This window comes from Platalea leucorodia (genome assembly GCF_965183815.1).
Source record: "Platalea leucorodia genome assembly, chromosome: 6".
Classification (NCBI taxonomy): Eukaryota; Metazoa; Chordata; class Aves; order Pelecaniformes; family Threskiornithidae; genus Platalea; species Platalea leucorodia.
This window is the reverse complement of record NC_138828.1, coordinates 79,011,351-79,034,012: the sequence shown is the minus strand read 5'-3', so window position 1 is coordinate 79,034,012 and position 22,662 is coordinate 79,011,351. Positions and strand designations below refer to the sequence as shown.

At 37.5% G+C, this 22,662-nt stretch overlaps 1 protein-coding gene across 4 annotated transcripts in view; it reads right to left on the bottom strand.

The window, feature by feature from the left end:
- Positions 1-22,662, bottom strand: part of CTBP1 (C-terminal binding protein 1) — a 253,159-nt gene that overhangs the window by 192,178 nt on the left and 38,319 nt on the right. For all 4 annotated transcript variants that reach the window (XM_082315834.1, XM_082315830.1, XM_082315833.1 and 1 more), the window contains exon 2: positions 3,287-3,447. In XM_082315834.1, coding sequence (XP_082171960.1) covers positions 3,287-3,344 — 58 coding nt within the window. In that variant the 5' untranslated portion in view covers positions 3,345-3,447. The remainder of the gene's footprint in view (positions 1-3,286; positions 3,448-22,662) is intronic.

Sequence of the window (22,662 nt, the reverse complement as noted above, 5' to 3'; positions counted from 1 at the left end):
AATGTGCAAGAAAATATAACTGCAAACAGCTTCAGGACTAAAAGCAAATATTCAGTTTCATATTTAAGAAATCACTGAAGGCAATCATAGGTACCTCAGACAAAATTACTTATTCAGCAACATTAAAAGAGAACTAATTGCTCCCAAGGTAATAGAATCAGGGTTTTTTTTCTGCATTGAGTATCAACTGAAATTTAGTAGTACTGCTACCATACTATCATTAACTCACAAGGTAATAGTAAATCCAGCGATGCCTGTTCAATTTGTTGCTTAATCTGCATGATCAGTTGCTATGAGCAAGTGTGCAAATTACCTAAAGCCACAGGAAAGCAGTTCAACTCAAATAACGTTTTGCACGCAGTTACCTAACTTACAAGAGCGTTTGTGGCAATCCATTAACTCCACCGAAGAAGCTGTGTGCAGCCCTGTGCACGTGTTCCTAACATGAGCATTTTGTTTTGAGAATCAGGCCCACACCACTCATTTTTCAGAAACTGAATTTCAACTCATTATCAGCCCCTCCTCAAACAGGGATACAAACGGTAATGAAAAGCTGTATGTCACCACCAGAATGACACTGGCGTCTCTTTATAGATATAATAATGTATTAATATCTGCCCATCACAAGTTTGTATTTTAAACAATTTATGAAAAAATATATAGTTAGTACTGGTTAGTAAATCATTGTAGCCTGTTTTTAAGTGGAACTTGCCATAAAAAGAAAATGCATCTTAACAATCATCCTCTTCTGGGGGAAAAGGTTAAGAGAAGAAAGCTATACACAAACTGATGCACAAAGCTGACAGAGAAGATAAACCACCTTTAATAGCTATACAGCTCATTAAATTTCCTGAGCTTTGTAAAATATTATGCATATTTCTAAAATATAAAATATTTAGGTTGAGTTATGGAAGGCACATATACCAGAGAACAACTCCGCACATTTAATTTTTAAACCTGAACAGGACCATATGTAGGGAAAAGCCTTTTTAAAAACAAACCAACCCCCTAGTTTTTATCCCACTTTAGGCAGCTGCAGGGATAGTGATTTAAAAACATCAGCCAGAGATGTGTTTACAAACCTCAAAGAACATTTGGACATTTGAACACACAGACACTCAAGAGCAGAATACAGCTCGGACATTTTAAAGAGCCAAATTGGACTCCTGTAACCATAAAACTTGAAGCATTTTTCCATATCCGTTGTTTCATCCCCTCTCCTCTTGATGATCATCTGCCTGGTCTTCCCACTCTTTTTCTAACACGTCTATTTGTCTCGCACATGGTAAATGGGATTAGGAAGGAGAGGGGGCTAAAAAAACTTTTTCCTACATTATTTTTCAACTGGATCAATTCCCTGCACTGCATGGCCGCACAGATTTTACCAGTAGGATGCAGTGAATTGTGCAGGGCTGGGAAAAACAAGGCAGACAAAGGCACTGATTAAACAGCAGCCTGGGGGAAACCACTATTTTAAACAGTCACAGTGGCTACTGGTCTCTCACCTCTGTCCCTGATAACATTCCTTCCCGCATCATCACAGACTCTATTTTCCTCTTAAGTTGTCCTGTCGATCAATAAAAGGAGACTGAAATTCCACTATGTGGGTTGAGCTGATCTAACTGCCAGCTGCCATCAAAACAGACAGGTTTCACCATCCTCCTCACAATTTGCCAATTCAGTTCACTAACACAGGCCAAAAAAAAAAAAAAAAAAAAAAGAGAATAAAAAAATTGAGCTGTCAAGTTAACATTCTGCATTTTTTTATTGAGGGGTCACACAGAGACTCTAGGATGAGGACCTGAGACCTAAACCCCTGAAGCTGGGAACAGAGAAAAGAGGACCATGCACTGCAGCAGCACACCCCTGGGTACTTTCTAGCTGATCCGACTGCAGAGCTGCCTGGAAAGAGGGGCAGCCTTCCCGAATTCCCCATCCTCCACAGCCAGTTCCCCATTCCTTTGAGCAGGGATTAGTCTCCAGCGAGCAGATTCAACTGACCGCCTGGCCAAGCCGTCTAGGTGGGACATGAGAACAGTTTGGACCTGGCAATCAGGGGAGGGCTTGGCTGGTTTTAGAAGAGACTAAGAGGGAGGTTAATCATCTAAACCAAATGTGGAACTGCACCCTTTGATGCTTCGATAAAACATCTCTTTCTCTGGCTATGTCAGGGTAAACGGTACCAGCACCCCTCATTGATCCTTTCTTACTGCTCCCTTCAATGCAACTGCTTTGTCAGCTGAACAGTGACCTGGACTGAGGAATTTACCTAAATGGAAAATATACCAACAAAGTTTATTTTTAGTATGAGTCATCTTCTCAGTCTAGCTCATTATGCAGTTACACTCATATTGGCACAAAGCAAGGGAAAAAAACAAGGACAGAAATCAGCTGCCAGGGACTGCTTACACCAACACAGCTGCTAGAAAAAAGTCCCCCAGACCAATGCGTGGAGGAGCAAATGTTTCAACTGCAGTTCACTGCTTCAGCATTAGACATGATGGAGAGACCATGTGGCCAGAAGTCTGTACACTTTCTCCCACTGCATCAAAATGGGTTAGTAAAGAAATTAACTATTGCTTTTGCCTTTTAAGGAGAAGCTAACATTTTAATATAAAAATTCATTTAGCCCCAATCATTCATATATATTCTTAAAATAGTACACCTTATCCCTCGACCTCTTTTCACACCAACTCTAAAAGCAAACGAGTAAAGAATACTAAGAATATACAACTCTGTCATTTGTGACTTAAGGTAAAATGATTGACCCAAACGATTACACTCCTTTCACTAGAATTCAGGGTATTTTTATTCATACTCATTAAAGTTTGGGGGTCTTCTGGGATTTTTGTTTTGGTTTATTTTCATTTTATTTTCTACTTCCTTCCTAGGATCAGATACAGGCTGTTAAATCAAACCATGCGAAGCATGCCTGTAGAGAAAGACCCTAGAGAACACTACGTAATCATCTTATCCTTTTGTGATTGTTATTTTATATAAAACCACAATCTTTCACAACATTTGAGTAGGATGTTGTAAAATACTAAGTTGAAAGCAAACCTAACTGTGAAATAGTACAGAGTTCACACACTAGTTGCTTTTATTTGTCTAGATCTGTTTTCACCCCAAACCAGCATATGTGCACAGTTAATATAATCCTGACAGGAACGGCAACTCAATTAAAAATACACTGACCGACCAAAAGAAAAGAGTTCCAGTCTCCAGAAATATCAGTAATCCATGAAATTAATTGACACAGTTAACATCAGAAATTGAAATGTCTAACCTTCAAATATGCGATCCAAACGTTGCCGCTTCACTTTGTGTTTGTCCATTAGAGACATAAGAGTGGAAGCTCAAAGAACGTCTCCACACAGCTTGGTGATGGTCTTCCCAAGCCAGCCACAAGTCAGAAATGTTTACTGTCTTTTAGAAACTTAATTTCACCTGTGAACAGAAAGAGAAACTGCTTCAACCTTAAAATACAGGCTTTTTTTTCCCCCCACCTCTTTCCAGAAAGATGATCTATATGTAATTTAAACAATTAAGAAAAAACACAAAGTTCTTAAATCACATTAGGTAACCCGGTATTTCACAACAAACTGTCTTCTAAACACGTAAAGACACAAGCACGCAGCACAGCTCAAACAAGGCAGTGTGAGAAATGCTCCAAGACAGCTGCTGTTTTCTGCCTTTTGACTCTCAAATACTTTTTCCCCCTTCCACTGAACACACAGCCGGCTAAGGGAGAGATCTTGGGCAGGCACAGGTACATGCTTCCCATAAAATGCCAGAAATGTGGGCACCTGGAATGAAACAGTAAAGCCATACATACACTTTTGCATCCTAATGCTTGCAGCCATCGAGAAAATACTCTTTTCATTCTTAACGTTTAAGCTTTTGATGATAAAGTAAACCAGAGTTTGATACTTGGAAGTTGAAAGAAACAATTCAAGGGGCATTAGACCCGAGGAAATGCATCACGGTGACAATACAGAACACCAACATCTATATCAACCCAATGGCATTTAAAGCAGGTTTATGCATGACTAGGCAAGCTCTTTGGCAGCAAATACGACTAAGCACTTTTCGGATACCGTGTAGCTGGGCAAGACAGCATAAGGGTATTGCAACAAGCAGTCCGCATTTTGAGCCAAACCACTGAGAAGCTCGAAGGGGGGATGGGGAGAGAGAGAGATGAAAAATCCCTTAACAAGAATCTAATTGAAGAGGTAAATTATAAAATGCACACGAGCAAGTGGACACGGTAAAACCAAGTAGACAGATCGTCTAAAAAGCAAAAATCAGAGCATCAGTTTTATTCTCCTTTAAATATCTCAATACACTGACAACCGAACTCGGGGAACGCTGTATTACAAGCACAGTGCACGTTAACATGAGCCAAATAATCCAGTTCCCTCTTTCTTTTTATTCCTGCCCAACAGCTTTCAACATCAGTGGAGAGCATTAAATGGCCTCACAAGTGACTGAACCTAGGAATCGGCTTGTTTCTTTCTAGAGGCAAAACTTTTCTAAAACCAAACACAGGCACATTTCATCAACATGTTATGAAGATTCATGCATGCCAAGTGAAATGATAAAGAAAAATATTTTGAATATCAAGAACTGCACATTTGCATCAAAATAGGTATCCTTGCCAGCACTACCCTGCTTAGTGCATTTGGCCTTGTAACAAAGTTCCTTTCTTTGTGTGCATTTTCATTTAAAAAAGGAGTTAATGTGCAATATTCATCATGCTTTTAACACTTTATTCAGCCTCCTCCTCTTCACTTTCCCTCCACACCTTTCTTCTTTGTCCTCAACTTCCAGATTCTTCTGCTGTTTTGCATAACGTTGATTCCAGCTGAATATAACATCCCATCATGAATGGGAGAAGAAAAATTGATGAAGAACATAGAAGCCCAGTTTTTCCTCTTTAAAAAACAAAAATAATCTTGCCATTTTAGAAGTTTTCTATTTAATTTCTCAACATTGATTATTCTTACAAAATACAACATTCTTCAGTATTGAATGTGGCTCTGGTATAAGACTGCACAAGCATTACATCAAATCTAACATGCATTTTAAAACCTTAAAGTTAGCTATATAGCCACCTGCCTCTCCTTAAGCCCAAACCCCAAACTTGTGTAGAGGATCAGTCCTAAACTAGTCTTTAATTTATTTACTTATCACTTCTGTTTTATAATCTACTTCCTTCAGCGGTCACATAGAAAGATCTAGAGGATAAGAAACAGAAACCAGAATATAATGAACATTTTAAATACTAGTCTTGGTTTAAATTTTTATAGCTTATTTAATTTCCTGTCTTGTAGAAACATATATGCCTGCTGGCCGCCTTGTGCTGTTTTGTTTATTCATTCAGCAAAAGATTTTTCCACTGTAGTCATTCTACATACAAAGCTGGATGACAGCTGTAAAAAACAGACCATCTGTAACTATTGACCTACCACTGAAAGTGTCACCAGATGTTTTCTGTCTGTCTACAGCAGCTTCAAAGTGTACCGTATAAATCAAGTAGTTTTTTCTACAAGAAAAAATATTGGTTTGAAATCACTTTTATTCATAGTCAGTTGTCATAAGTTTCAAAAAAAAAAGATTTTTGAGAAAAAAAATTAAATTAACATGTTAACACAGTTCTAAATTTAACCCTCATACAGTTTTATTATACTTCATGTGCTAACACAAAGAGAAGATGATGATATGGGAAGCATTTCCCAGGAAAACAAAAGCCTTATAATTATGGGAGCATTAGTTACTGCAATTACTAAACCATAACATGAATAATTGTATTTGAGAAATTCACTAAAAATACAAGGACACTGCCTAATGAATTAAAAATCAGAACACAAAATACCAAAGAGTATTTAAGAGCAGATTTCTGTAGTTCAATATTTAAAGATAATCCAAAGAGAATCCAAGCCATTTAAGAATATATACTGCTTACCATATGTCATGTATTAGCTACAAAGCCATCTGAGATACCACCAGTGTACAGAACTCTTCTGAGCAGTACAAATTTTAGATTAAAATATAGTGTTGAAAAGAATTAAGAGTTTTTCTTTCAGTTAAGCAGATGATTCCTTTGTTTGAAAATATTTTTAAAGAGAATATGCCTCTGGGTATTGCAACCTGGAGCATTTAGCTCTTTCTGGAGAAAGGAAGAACTTTACTCTTTCTGAGACTTGAAGATAAAAGGAAAAGGGAAACTCCAACATTTTTATAAGAGGGTAAGCAAATCCTACAGGCTAAAACAGGAATGCTAAGTAAATAAGTTAACCGTGATTTCAGTTTTCAAAGCAGATAACACTGGTAATGGAGTAAAGAAAGGACAAACATCAGCTGTGAGTGAAAGATTTGAAGCAAGGCCCATTCAAAACCCACGATCTTCTCTCCAGAGAAAAGGAAGCAAACTAAGAAATGAAAATTTCTAAAAGGCAAACCAGTAGGCTAATTATACACATACTTGTAGGTTGAGACAAACTCCAAATTGCTAGAGAAGAACTCCCATCAAACCCGAAAGGTTGCAGCATGCAGGGCAGGACCATTCCCTTTGCATCAGTCTAATGGGAGAATTTTGTGTGGACCGGATCATGTTTCTACTAAATTTGAACAGGTGGGGAAAGCCTACCAGAAAAATTGCAAAGTGTATCACGAGTAACCTCTGACTAGTTAGCCCACTCGCCAAAAGTTTCAGAGTATGAACTCTTCTGAGCACAGACTTTTACCTATACAGCTAGGAACAGCAGAAGGCCGATTTCTACCTTTGCCTCGATGTCAGCTTCCATTGCATGAAATGATTTGTAGGCTGTCCCAAATCAGATTATGAAGCATAAGAAATCCAAAACAGTAATGAAATTCACAGCAGACTGATAGATCATTAACACATCGAGAATAAGGTCATGAAGTCTCACGTTACCCTTAGGAATCTCAATCTTCATTTAAGTTAACCATTCTAATATATGCTCTTTGGTCTGAAACTACATTGAGTTACTGAAATATTTTTTCTTTCTACTATTGACTTTCAGAAGGTATAAAACAAGGCTGTCTTAAGAAAAAATGTAAATATTCCATTGCCATCAGTTTTTGATGATTTAAAGTCGATTAAATTTCTTTCCTTCCCACCCAAATTGATAAGATTTCTATTTTCCATGACACGTCACAAGCTTCAAAATGACCATTCTATAGAGCCCTGGAAGCAATAAGTAAAGATAATGAAAATGTTGTTCCTCTTGTTATAAATATTTTAATTATCCTAAATAATTATACATTTTGCAGTAACTGCTTGTTTCAGATAGTAAACAGGTCATCTAGTCCAACCCTCCTGCCATGGATGGGCAGGGACACCTTTCACTAGATCACGTTGCTCAAAGCCCCATCCAACCTGGCCTTGAACACTTCCAATGATGGAGCATCCACAACTTCTCTGGGTGACTGTTGCAGTGTCTCACCACCCTTATCACAAAAAATTTCTTCCTTATATCCAAATCAACCACACCTAAGATTTCATGGCAAAACAACAGTCACAGTCATTGGTGAGCTGGATGGTATGCTCAGGGCAACTGGGGCCGCTCACCCAGCAGAAGCACGCCTTCTGCAATGACTATTCTTGCAACTGTATGACCACCAATGTGAATAGCTTACCTGTGAATTTCTTCACCTGAACAGGTGAGAAACAACACAGTTTTAGGGTTTTTTGTTTCTCTTCCCCTCGCCCATTGATGTTTGAATATCTCTGCAGTGAAATGACCAGAAGGACTCACAGAACGCACACCAGCCTCAGGGCTGGATGTCAGATATTCCTAGCATCTGAGATACTCGGTGCCACAACTCATTCCCCAGCTTGTGCAGCTAAAAGCAGAGCACCAGAGTACAAATGTAAACCATACACTCTGGAATTCTGAAATCCATTTTATGGACTTGACTCTTCCCAAACCATGAAGCAGTAAGCTTTTCTGCAAACCCAACTCAATGCACAACCCACAAATAAGAATTACTCACTCTACAACAATTACTGATGTTCCTTAGAAATTAAGTTTCAAGTTTCAGGTTTTCCCCTTTTTTGGGAAAAGTACAGGCTATGACATACGCTGGAGACAACTTAGACTGCGAGAAAGCTATTACTGAGAAATGGAAATTTATCTAAATTTCAAAATATTTCTCTAGTACAAAACAACATAGCTTGTGTTTGGCAAAAGAGAGGATAGTATCAAGTTGATAAACAGCAGAAAGTAAAATAACATTTAAAAATGTTAAGTCAGAGAAATTAGCTTTATGTTCAAATAAAAGCAAGGATGCATTTACATAGTAAAGAAGTCAACTTTCTGAGGCTATGGCAAGAGACAGGCTCTCACTCTGAGAAAGGGAAAAATAAAAGCTGATGATGTACCAGAGAAACATTCTACTTGAAAAAGCTCTACAATTTGTAGCTGAACATTTCTAGTGTCAGTAGCAGCAATATTGGTTTTGTAAAAAAACAAAAATTTTAGATCAGAGGAATGGTGGTTCATAACAGAATTTAGGTGATACTTACATCTCGCTGAAGCTACACAGTGTACTACACCTAAACATAGACTATAACTCTAAGATTAACATCTGAACTCAATTTTTTTTTTTTCTTTCTAAAGTTCAAAAGTATTATTCAGCAATACTTACCACTAGGGGTTTGAAAAATGCCCAATTAAAAATACAGAGGAACCTCAAAGAGAAGGATGAGAAAGAGAGGACAAGGACTTTTGTTGGCACGTTTCTTCAAAATGCAGCAATAGCAAGAGTGCTACAACAGCACTGGAACATCCCATTCCAAAGTTCTGCAGGACAGCATTTGTTCTTACATTTTATTTCATGCTGCTCTCCTTTTCTGGAGATACTGTGACTTATACTAAAAACTTCTGCAGTATAAAACTATCACATTACTTTCGCTGTACTCAAAACTACTCTTGCAAAGATTTAAACTACATTTAAAATGTGTGGCCCAAAGAGCAGAACAAAAAGAGATTAATTGCCAGAAGGAAAAGTATTAGGTCAGACTTTCTGTGCAAAAATTGAAGTTATTTCATCTTGTCTTACAAAAATTAATATTGAATTAAGAAGAAAATATATAATTATATTTGCCTGTCAGACAATTTATCTTGCCATTAAGCGTGGTTAAGCCACTTTGCCTTACCATTAGATGTCAGTACAGTCTAAGAGAAACTGTACAGGGAGCTTCAAGATTAATAAATTCATCACAAAAGTGAACTGATTACTGAATTAGACGCCAAAAAGAATGTTAGATACTATTCAGAAAAGGACTAAAACCCCAAACTTATAATGGCATTACCTAAATCTAAGATGCACCCATCTCAAAAAAGATGGAGAACTAGAAAAAGTGCCAGGACAGGCAGCAAGTACAGTCCAAGGCATGGAACAGCCTGCTGAAAAAGGAGAAAAAGAAACACACTGGTACTCCCCAGCCTGAAGAAGACACGACTGTGGGGAATACAACAAATGCATATAAAATATGCAAAAAACCTCAATTCAATTTCTAGGGAGCACACAGTAAAATAGTAAGCCAGCATATTATAAACAACAGGAAGTTTTGTCATGGAGTATGTAATTAAATTGTAAAATCTGGTGTCACAGGTATCATGGATGCCAAAACTTTAAGTGTTTCTTAAAAGGAATTAGACAAGTTTATGGAAATCCCATCAGTGGTCACTTGTAATAATGGCCACGATGCAAACCCAGGTCAGAAATCCATAAATGGATCCAGGTCAATGCCAAAGGCAAGAAAAATGTCAGCGCACACTTGCTTTGTTCTCATACACAGCAATCGCTGCACCATGTTATGCTGACCAAATGTCCATTTAGCTCAGCATCCAACAGCTGCCGTGAAGGGAGATGCTTCATGAAGAGCAAGAACAGAACAAACATGATACCTTCCTTAAGCATCCACTAGCGGCCACTCTTGGAGACAGGACACAGGACAGACGGACCTGCAGGTCCTTCTGACATATGGGCACACCTTACATTCTTAGGAAATGCAGAGATATACTACAAAAATGGACTGATCCAGCCATGGAGAAAGCGAGGTCTACAGCTCAGAGGCATGCACAAAAAACAGCTTAAGACAAAATAAAACTGAAACAAGTCAGTACTATTATGCCTAAAAGTTACTGCTGCAATCATCAAACTGACAGTCTCTCCAATACAGATCATAAGAGACACCTAAAAAATCATCCTAATTAAAAAACTGCCAGTGCCATAGACTCCACCATAGTACATGGTAAACTCTTCCAACAACAAGTGTCCTTTATTACTGGCTGGTTTTGCTTAATTGTCAGTTTAGCTTAAACTTCCAGTCATCACATTTTTTTACAGCTTTGCCACACTGATGTTCTTTGCACAGGTACCTCTTAGGTATCACCAAGCTGTGCCTTCATCTACTCGCAGAAGAGACCAAGCTCCCTGATACTCTCCTAAAAAGTCATGTTTCTGATCCTAGATTGTGTCAAAGCCTTGCATCCTTAAATTCAACAGCAAGTCACTAAAGTACCGGTCTGTGAGTGCTAGAACAAGACAAAGCCTCGCAGGAGCAGCTACATCAACGCCCAATGCAGAAGAACCTCCACCGCTCTCCTTCACAGTCCTCAGATACATTCTGGGGCCACACCTAAGATGAAAAGACTTTGCACTTGGCTCAGCAGTTTATTCATCACCAGTGCAAACAAAGCTACTTCTTTTTAGGATGGGGATCTCTGCCCCGTGAGTACAGCCGACAGTCTCTCATTCTGTATTTATGACCTAAAATTTGAATACAATTTGATAGAGTACATCTTATCAAAGCAAACTTGATTGCTCTGCAGCAGTTCCATCTCCTTTTTTTTCTACCGCATCAGCAGTTTTTACTATATTTACCAGTGAAGGTTTTTTTTCCTGTTGATAAAAATGTTCAAAGTAAGGCCAAGAATGCCCCTTGTTAGCATGCCATTAAAAACAAAGCTTGAGTTTTTGACCTATTCCCCACTATTTTTTAATACTGTGGATAACTTTTTTTGTACTATTCTATTATTTTAGTCTAATTACTTTAGTACCAAATAAAATGTCTTCCAAATATAGTGTAATATTTCGATAATCATAAGTGCTTATTTTTCTGGCACAAGATTATAAAATGACCTTTTTGACAGGGAATACGGTGAAAGCAGTAGAAGAGGCTGTGACAGTAATTCTGTCATTGTAAGCTTTTCTAAGAGATATTTGTCTTTATCATAAGGGTTTTTTCCAAAGCTTTTTTTTCTTAGTAGCATTCTCTCTCAATTATAGATCTGTCCACAAGCCAAAAATTACTCACTACTGAAAATGTATTACTGCAGATGTGCATGACCACAGACAGACGGGAAACACCTCTGCTAACTCAGATTTCTAGGTCACGAATAAAACTTCATTCGGACGCTCAAACTATGATTAGAAAATTATTAAAGGCTACCTACCCAAGACACATACATTTTAAGTAAAATTAAAAAGATATCCTTGGTGCCAGAAAACACTCACTCATTGAGCAATATTACAGCTGTGCTTCTCATCAAACAGTATTTCTAAAAACTTCATTTCAGGTATTCAGCACAAGCTTCTTCAGAAAGACAAGCCTCAGTCTTACTCATGAACAGATTTAAAGGAAATGAAAAAGAAGAGACTGGTGTGGACTTTCGCAGATTATGAATCGGATTGACTCATATGTTGAATTCCTGGCTTTGCCTCCTACTCTCAGACCTGAGACGCACAACCTGGTGGGCGCATTCTTCATTTCATCCTCTGCTGGTTCAGTCTGTAAAGCAACACACACAGACATACCCCAGTGCACAGAGAGACTGCGATACCTACTGTTTTACAAAGTACTTTAAAACTCCCAAATGAAAGTCATTTTAAAATGTCAAATAAGTGGGTTGTTAAATCAGTGTTAAAGTAATCACTTCTGTATTTTTTGAAGTCTGAAATGAAAGAAAATTACATTGAAAGAAGATCAATCACCACTCAATTTTTTCTGAACAGGCTGAAGAGCTGAAAGCCTCCCTCCCTTTTGGAGAGTTGGATGCCAGAGACAGTAACCGTGTAAATGAATGAAACAATCTTAGGGATTTTGAGAGCCAACAGCAGTGAAACTGAACTGCCTCTCCAGAAAATAATTCAAAACACAAGATTTTCATTATTTGAATCAGAAACTCAAAATTAATATATGTATTTAATATTTTAATGCACCTGAGAAAGCATAACAGGATGCAAAGAATTAGTCATCGCTCAGGACAATAAGGAGGCTAATGTCTCGGTTAATGAATTCTCTAGGAAAGGAAACAATTACTGGTGCATTTCATGAATCTCCGTTGCTAGAAAGGATTCGAACCAGCAGGGAGAAAAGACTACTTTTAACCTTTTATTGATTTATTGCCCCTTAGTTTTTTTCTCCAAGAAAGACACAAACCCACATCAAAATGCCAGGCACACGGACTGCAGGCGGACTCCATATGTGAAACTGGTTCCTCTGTCACAGATCTCCTGCTATTAGAAGTAGCCCATGGATGTCCAAAATCCTGTGCTTTACAGATTAAAACTACTGATTAAAATAACATATGCTTGTTCCATGGAAAAGAGAGTGGGGAAAAAAGAAAGAAGCTATATTCTGAAAGTGGGTAAGAAATCATGCCAAAAGATATTTAGGTTAGAAAGTTAGTAAGGGCTAATTACGTTTAGAAAAAGAACTGCGGGACCTGTGTTGGTTTTTTTCTCCACACCAAAAAGCCTACTCTGCTGTATACGTGCACACGTGCTGCTGTAAGAAAGCACATTAAGTACTGAGAAAACATTTTTGAGGATTGGATACTTTACACTTGAACAGTAAACTGTTTGGGTAATATTTAAATATTATGATTGCACCTCATTTCTTCAAAACTGCTTTTATACTTAATGTGTATTTTAGTGAAATAACCTTATTCATATTAGGCAAATACAGTTCTTGGCCACATTTTTAGTTTGCCCATATTACTGCCCTGTGGCAGCAACAAACCAGCAGCAGTATGAGAACAATAGGCTTTTTATACTGTTTACAAACCTTAAAACATAGACTTTTTTCATACAGAAAGCTAATAACTTGTATTTTCAAAATGTGCAGTACTACAGCACTATACTGGATACAACAGACATCCTTCATGTAAGGCATTTTTAAGACAGGTAAGTATAAATTCATCTTGGAATACTTTGTGTTAATTAGAATACACATTATAGACTTAAAGAATGGAAGTTTAACTGTTTAACCAAGTAACTACTGCATATATAATTTTTCCTCAATTAGTAGTAAAAAAAAAAAAAAAAAAGAAAAAGACACTTTGCATGATTAGATGGCCAGAGACTGTTTCCAGTTATGCTGTTGTTGAAAAAAAGAAAATACCAAGGACACCGCTTTGCTACTATAGCTCCTACCCTTAAGACTATGGCAACTCATTACAGTCAGAATAAAAGATACCTGGTCTGGGTGAACTGTTGCTTACTTAGGTGTCCTGGTAAAACTACATATTTTAGTAGCACATAAATTACAAATGTATTTTTTAAAAAGTGTACATAGCCATACGTAAATTACGTGTGTATTTTTTTTAAATGCATTCCAAATGCTGGACCACTGCCTTCTCCGAGTTTAATGAGAGAAGACAATTGGCACCACCTAAAAATAGTAAAACAGTAAATATCACATGCATTTACTCTGCATTTCCCAGGAATGAACTTTAAAAAGATACTGAATTGTGCAAGTTATACACGATCATTAATAACATTTAGCAATAGCTTTTCTACATCTCTTCGACAATCCTGGTATCAGTAGAACTATACATCTGGTACGTAAATCTTTTAGACATTCGTGAGGTCAGAAAAGCTCAATTTCTTTAACAAGCAGGTATAGCTACATGAAGAATAAAAAAAAAATTTTTTTCAAGTGTAACACTAGATATTGCCAAAACACTAGATATTGCCAAAATGTTTTCCCTCCTTAGTAAGCAATAAAAACCTGTTGATAAGACAAGAAACCAAACAAGTGACAAGTTCCATTTATTTTAAAAGTATTACCCTTTATGTTTTAGCTTAAGCCACCTTTGTCAAACTTTGCACCTTTAGCTACAATCCTGTAAACCATGGACTGGTTTGGGTTGGAAGGGACCTTTGAAGATCATCTACTTCCAATAGCACCACCATGGGCAGGGACATCTTTCACTAGATCAAGTTGCTTAAAGCCCCATCCAACCGGATCTTGAACATTTCCAATGACGGGAATCCATGGATGCACATCCACAACACAACGTTACATTTTACAGATCAAAAATCAGCTTGCGAGCCCTGTAAATTCTAGCTATAAAAAAGAAGCTGTTAGAATACCTACTTGGCAAAACAGAAAATACTACTGAACTCTATAAAAATACTTAAAAGTATAATTACCAGATTATTTCCCACTGTGACTCCCTCACCACTGAGCTCCTGGAAACAGCTATCTAGCCTCGAAGGCATCACTGACCATCTCCCTGCAATCACAACTTTCATACTCGACTAGAGAAATTGTTTAATTGGTAATTCTTTTCCCCACGTTTGGGTGTCAATCTACATCTCCCAACATGACATTTCATTAAGAAATTTCCAGCGAACTACTCTCCCATCTCAATCACAGTAATAGAGCATTTTTACACCTTGCTAAATTCTATAAGCAATCTTCATCGCAATTACAGGAATTGCTTATGTAGAAGATTAATGCTAGTGGCTAGGATATAGTATCCTTTAACACAATTAAATGTGGGGAAACAAAGAACTAAAAGTACAATTAGATAGTCTCATGCATCTGAGAGTGACTGACAGTTGTATATGATATATTATAACCAACACTAGCATACACCACTCATTTTCCAAATTGATTATGGTTTGTCTATATTCAGCATTTAAGCCCATCTGCTCTTTCTTTTATTCAGTAGTGGGAAGGTAGAAGAGAGAACTAGAGACACTACAGGCTGCTTCATGATGGTGTTCTGCAAAATTTGCTCTTCAGAGGGTATAGCTTTTAAATTGGATTTTCCCCTCTTCTGTTCACATATAGTGGTGAGATGTAGTCTCTGTCAAGAGAAAGGACCTTAAAAATTTGGGAATCGTGTTCTTTATCTCTACATTCAAAAGTCACCTTCAAGAGCTCTCAAATATCACAGAGCAGCAGCTTGCTTGGTTTGAGATGCACTTCAATACAAAACTACTTTACTGTGAAACAATTTTGAAATTTGCAAAGAGGACAAACAGGCAATTAAGTTTTCATGCACTGAAATCATTAAGTAGGTGTTAGAAATCCTAGAAACCTTCCTCATGCATCCTCATCAGGATGCAAGATCCCTACATGATGTATACCAAAAAGCTGGCATAGTAAGTCGGTCCAAATGCAACAAGCTATTTTGTTTTATTCCAAAAAGGTTTTAGTGCAACCGCATTCATCACAGTATCTCAGTATCCTTCTGCAATATAACTGATGTAACAATAAATTTTCATAGTTTATTCTCTCTCATATCTGGGAAGAGAGTTGTATGTGCAGCCTGCTATTTTTTGTTGCCTTATTTGAACATATATGCTGGTTTGTGTCTTGTTACAGAAGAAAGATCAAGCAAGAAGTGCACTTGGCAGCTGGTCTGGAAAGCGATAAGACCGTAATAGTCTTTAATGGAAATTCATTTCAGTCCTATGCTACACTACGAAATAAAATTTCCAACCTATATTAACTTGAAGGTTAGCTCTTCTTGATTAATTAGAATGATCCTCTTACTGAAGAGGGCAGTTCTTATCTAAAAGTTTTAAACTATCTCAAGTTCATAACATTTTACATCTCGAAGATAAGGCCAAGCCCCTGAATCTAATATACTCTCACAAACTAAGTAGAGACTTTTAGAAAAGATGTAAAATGACTGAAAGCTAGACAAAGTAGTTTGCATTTCCCAAGAAATGTGTTTCCTAGTTCTGAATGAGAGCCGAGGATGTGAGACAAGAGAAGCAGCACTGCACATTATACCCAGCACCCAAGCCGCTAGTTCACATCCTCAAACTTTTTAACCAGTTATCAGGCAGATGACTATAACTGAAGCAAGAATTATTCCTCGCAGGACTCCTCATACAAGAGATGTGGTGGTGGCGGCATACTCTGTCACTGTATCCTGAATATACTTCAAGGAACTCTTGAACTATTTTAGTGTATTGATCTCCTGTCAGGGAGAAGCATGACAACTCTTGCCTATGAGAATGCCACGCTGTCACCGAGAGTGAGAGGAGACATCCACTCGCCACCCATCAGCAGGTCCCTCAGTACTACCCTATGCTGCCTTCCAAGGCACATTCTGCCATAACAGTGACTTTTAAAAAGGTCTAGACAAAAATTTACATCAATTAGATGAACTTCCCATTGATTTCTGGTGTACTATGAGCTCCTCCAGTAATGTCAAATGAAAAAGAGTTGGCTGGAATCAGAGTATCTGGAGAAGAAGAAGAAGAAAAAAAAAAAAAGTTTTGCAGTATTGCATTCAGAAGGAAAAACACAGATTTCTTCCATGAAAGACTGTCCTGGTTTCAGCTGGGATAAATTTTCTTCCTAGTAGCTGGTAGAGTGCTGTGTTTTGGATTTAGGATGAGAATAATGTGATAACACACTGGTGTTTTAGTTGTTGCTAAGCAGTGTTTATACCAATCAAGGACTTTTCAGCTTCCCATGCTCTGCCAGGCGCACAAGAAGCTGGGAGGGGGCACAGCCAGGGGGGCTGGCCCAGACTGGCCCAAGGGCTGTGCCGTACCGTATGGCGTCATGCCCAGTATAGAAACTGGGGGGAGCTGGATGGGGGGCAGCAGTTGCCGCACAGGGACAGGCGGGCATCGGTCAGCGGGTGGTGAGCAATTGCATTGTGCATCACTTCCTTTGTATATTCTTTCATCATCATCATTATTTTTCTCATCCTCTGCTGTCCTCTGCTGTCTTTATCTCAACCCATGGGTGTTACATTTTTTTTTTATTTTTCCAGATTCTCTCCCCCATCCCCCTGGGGCAGGGGAGGGTGAGCGATCAGCTGTATGGTGCTCAGTTGCTGACTGGGGTTAAACCACAACAAAGACTCACTGGGCTACTTTTGATTAGCAGTAGTCCAAGTTGTTAGTAACTCTTCTGCAGGTCAACAACTCCAAATATACTACTCATAAAGGGTGTTTGTCAGACGCTCTGCAGGGATCACTGTGCAAAAAACTGCTCTCAGAATCTGCTTTCATAGCTCGGGAACCCTAGTATTTCACATTTTCCTTATTTTCAGAGCTTCACGATACTTGCTGTCCTCTTCTCCTCACTACAACTTCTTCACCTGCTCCTCAAGATGACTCCTGAACTCTCCGCAGGCTTTTGCTTACTCCTCCTTGCTCCTTCATGGTTTTTAGCTCCATTACTAGGAAGACAAAGCTCCTAAACCCAGCAGACTGCTTGGATTACCTGCTCAGTTCTCTGTAAGGAGAGGCAAGAACTGAGTGAAACTCTGGTTCTCCTTTTAAATATGGGAGCCTGTATGGAAGCGATTCAGAACTGGTTACCGACTGCCTCTTCTCCTTCACTTTCATAGCGTTAGCATCTCCACTAAAATACTTGGAACTGTTTCAAAGCTTAGTATTAAAACCTAAATAGCCAGATGATATTGTCCTGTCTTCAGAAAACAAAGGAGACAAAAACCAAAAGCGGCTTTTCTAAATACCAAATTAAAAAACTTCAGAGGAGACAATCCCAATGCTCCTTCTAAAAACCATTAGGAGAAGCTAGTATTACACTTTTACTAAGAAATAAGATATTCTCCTCCCCAGTCTGTGTAGCAATTAATTGTAATGCTCTACAGGAAGAAGGAAAAAATTACTTTCTAACTCTGAAAATTTATTCTACATTGCATGAAGTGCTGAACCATTCTGTGGGGAGGAGAAAATCTGCCAGGCCTTTTTACAGAGATCTCCGAGCTCCCTAACCCCAACTTTCATGAACTGTCATTTGGGCCACAATAATCTGAGCAACTCAAATACATAAGAGGTCAACAGCCACCAGACCAAGCGTGAAGATCGTTGTAACAGGAATCCATGGCTGAAGAGAGGTTGTGGCAACTTTACTAAACTGTATCTGGAGTATGGTTAGAACTGCAGCAACGCCAAAAAAATCCTGTAAGAGATCTCCTGAGTCAAAAAAAGAACTTTAAATAAAACACAAAAACATCAGAAGAGGCTTAGTCCTCAAAGGCTTTCACTAAAATATTCTGCTTTTTAGTTGAGCTGCTGAAAACTCATGCAATTCCGGCTTTGCCTCCCCAAAAGTAAGGAATAAACGATATATTGTTCTACCATTTGCTAATGGATTTAGTCTGCAAAATTGTTGAGCACTATTTTAGCATGTCTGTGCAATTATGAAATAATTTCATAAATAATTTCATAAAATAAGTCGTTTCTCAACATTGATGCTGTTAAGCTTCTTGTTTCAAATCCATTTTCCGTATAACTGCTCACATGCCTCTGCCACTTTTCATTCACCTGATCACAACTTTGTCTGTATTTTGCTCAATTAGTATTTTTCCACTGAGTGAGACAACAAAGCCAGTAGCAAACAAAATAACTCTTTGTTAAAACCCTCTTAAAACAAATAGACTTAAACCAAAAGCAAACAGTGATCTACAAGATGACCATAGGATTTTCATATGTAAAGAACCAAGAATGCAGAGTACATCATCTTACGGTCTCATGATAAACACTATGATCTTTATGCTTTAATTTCTTGTACATAAAGGAATTTTAAACCAGGTAAAACTGTATTTAACTTAATAGTTATGAAATCTGCATATATGGAAAAACATGGCAACCAGGGCACTAATTTCTATCAAGGAGCAGTAAATGTTAACCTTGCTTTGATTGCTGGTATTATTTTTCCAGAAGAGGTTCAAAGACCGCCCACAAAAGATAAAGACCCTGCAACCTTTTCCTGAATATTTTCAATATAATTGAAGAACAGCACTCCCTATACATAATTAGATTTAAAAATGCAAATGTCTTTTGCTTGAATAAATAACATCAGGAGTTCAACACTTCCAGACAAGTATACTTGCAATTATATTACAGCTCAAAAAACAAATGAAAAACAGTCCTCTAAAAAATCAAGTCTTAAAATAGACCAAAAGTACCACATGCACTTTTGTTTTTTCTGACAGTGTTGCATATCTGGATTGAGATTGTTAGCTTCTCTGTGTCAAGATCTAGATGAAAATTATCTGCATAAAGCGAGTAAAATGTCAAATTCTGAATTATCTGACAATTCTACAACAGATGGCCTAAAATATTAGTGATTCAGTTGTTGCTGGCGTTGGGTCAGTTCTTTACTTGTTAATTAAGGACCTTAATTTTGAACTATTATTTTGCTATAAAATGCCCATTGGGCAAAAAATAATTAGAAAATGCATGGCTAAAGATTTTAGAAAACTTGCTCTCCATTTGTGCAAGAATTTCCATTCCATCTGATTAATAAGATTCCAGGTTGAAAAAAACGCTCCACTCCCAGTTGTTTTAATAAGATCCAGATCTTGCCTTCAGTAAATATTGGCAGTATGCAAATGCAGAAATGCTCAACCCCATCCATTTCACCTCCCATGCAGATACATTTTACAGTTTAAGATTCTCAGATCAAGGTCTCTGGCCTCTTTGTTCCAGAGGGCACACTCTGGGTTTGGGAAGCATGACAAGAAGCAGCTAATTCTGCTTTGCAGAAGAGATATCCAGAGTCAATCTTTCTCCACCACAGACTGGAGCTTGTTGGGAGTTCACTCATCATTTGTATCGCAAAGCTGTTTGTCTTCCTCCTGCCTCCCTGCATGCCAGCACTGGGTCTCCCTTCTTCTCTTCCCCGTTGCAGCAGAAAACAGAATATCTGATATTCTCTAACTTCACCAAGTCTACCACGAGTTGCCCCAAGCTGCTCAGAGCAACTCTAGGCCACCCAGAAGAAGGTCGCTGTCACACTCTCCCATCAGCGTAGTCCCACGTCCTGACTTGGGAACTGTCCCAACAGGGAGGTGAAGGATTGCCATGCCACAGACTTCAAAAATATGTAACACTTGAACGGGCTACACATGAACAGGTTATTGCACTGGAATGAACTAAGGAAAAGTAAAATGCCTGCAAGAGATAAAATTCAGTACTGCAAGAGTAAAATTTATTAAATCCAAGATCATCCTAAGTTATATCCAAGTTATCCCATAATTGAGGAAAATCAAATGGCAAGCAGTAACTGCACCACAAAAAAAAAAAATATCCCTCTCTTACCCCACATCCGCAGTATTTTCTTTCCATTGCCATGTCCTCTGGGCACAAATGCATTCCCCCAAATCACTTCTCTACCCTGGTCTTCATTTGCACTGGTGAGGAGAACGCCTCACCATCAGTTACCACTGGGAGAAATTCCTCAAACAACTTGAAGTTAAGGTTTGCTCCCTGAAGCATCAGTTTGTCACCTGATGCTTTGAAATCTATCTGCAAGTACGCCTATGGCTTGGCAATTATATGACTGGGTATTTATTATAAACTCTAAAAATATTAACATATTTTAGAAAGGAAAAAGAAGTTACAACTAAATAAATTTTCACTTCCCATTAGATGTACATTCCATGAAAAAAAATATAACTAGACAGCAATCAACCTAGATAATAGATCTTTAAATGTAAGATACAATTACTTTTTTTTCCATACAAACAAATTAAAGTTTAAATGGGTATGAGATTTTCAAGCATTACTTTGCAACAATAGATTTAATAGTAGCCAGAAGATGCACTTGAAGGAAAAGGAAATATTAAGCTTGGAAATCTACCAACTTTTATAATTTGTTTACTTTACAACAACTAAAGACCCAAACACCACTCTGAAATATTGTGGAGCAGTGCTTTACTTCTAAATATTAGGGATATCTTTGACTTCTGTATAAGGCAAACATAGCAACCTCAGACCTTTCAAACTAAGCCTGGAAAAGTATTTCACTTCATTTAAAAGTTACATTTATTGGCAGTTTGGAAAAAAAAATAGATTAGTAAGTACAACAATCAACTTTTTAAAGTGTGTGCTTTTAAAATAAATCCTTCTTGACACATTTAATTTTGATTTCTATCAGTGTACAAGGAGTTATCTAATGTTATAACACAAGCTATCTATGCAATTCTAGAAGTTGTATTGGTCAGATTTGGTAATGGATAAAATCCCCGTTTCTTCACTTTTAGTTTTGACCTTAGACCGCCATTTGTAAGGGGCTCTTTTTTTTTTTTTTAAGGGCCACTGTGTTAAGGTGGGGAAGTGCACAGCAGAAACACAACGGGTTCAGAAAGCAGCAAAGCATCTGCCACTGTTCCGAAAGCAAAGCACTCGTTCCACTGTACTTCTTCATATTCTATTGCTTATTAAAAATATCAAATTTGACAATGTAGAAGTAAACAACAGAAAATTAAGAATCAATAAAACATCTTATAATCCTGAAAACAAATGGGTGCCTACAGATCCAGCGTGCAATTTTTGATCGCAGGACTTAGGATACTTTTTACTGCATGTCCTAAAGACTGAAATGGCTATGGCATAAATTAATAATAGTGAGTCTATAAAGGTTGAATTGATACTGACATCTTGGATATTATTACTGTAAATGACAGATTAATGGACAAAGGCACGAGATCCCCAAAGTCGTCCTAGATATTTAATTACTAGGAAGTAACCAATAATCATATTAATTAGCACAGTTAAAAATCCCATAGAGCAGTAAATGATTTCAAAGGAAATTTTGGCTATAACAATGGCAAGTTAAGTAATAACTTACACCGATGCCAGCACAGAATAAATGATTTAATGATTCCCATAGAAAGTTTTATTTTACTGAGATCAATATCTGACCCCTATTATACACTAAAAGCCATGCCTAAAACCAATTATAAGAACTATTGTTAGGAGTCTCAATTACAAAGGAACTTCCTTCTTGATTGTCATTCCATCAAAATTAAATAGATAATATTAAACTAAATGCATCTTTTCAGCATCTCAAGAGAAATAGCAACTACTGATATTTTAGCATTTTATTAAAAAAATTAAGTGTAACTCTTTGGTACTCAGCTTCCTGGGTGATTAAAAAAACAAAGCATTTTGCAGCAGTATTTATTTCCATACGCAACATATTATTATCATAGCTAAGTGAACATCAATAGCAGTAATGATTTAATGTTGCATGTGAAAATTGAAGAAAATGCTGTAAACTTAACATTTTAGATTATTAGCAGTGTATTTTCAAAAAATAATCCCTTTCAAACTTGACTTCCATGAACTGTAACAAATACTCTGTGCAAAACAAAGGGGTTTGTGATGAAGTAAAACTTTTTAGATTAACGCTATATAGCTTATTCTCTACCTTTATGTAACATTTTTAGAAGCAATACTCTTTGTACCTGAATTTTGCAGAAACAGAAGTTATTATCTGAAGATAATGGAAGGATGGAAGAGATAATTATCTCTTAACTGTAAAAAATTATGCCCGCCTGCCAAAATTGATAATTTTTAAACCATAAATTACTTTTTGAAATCATATTT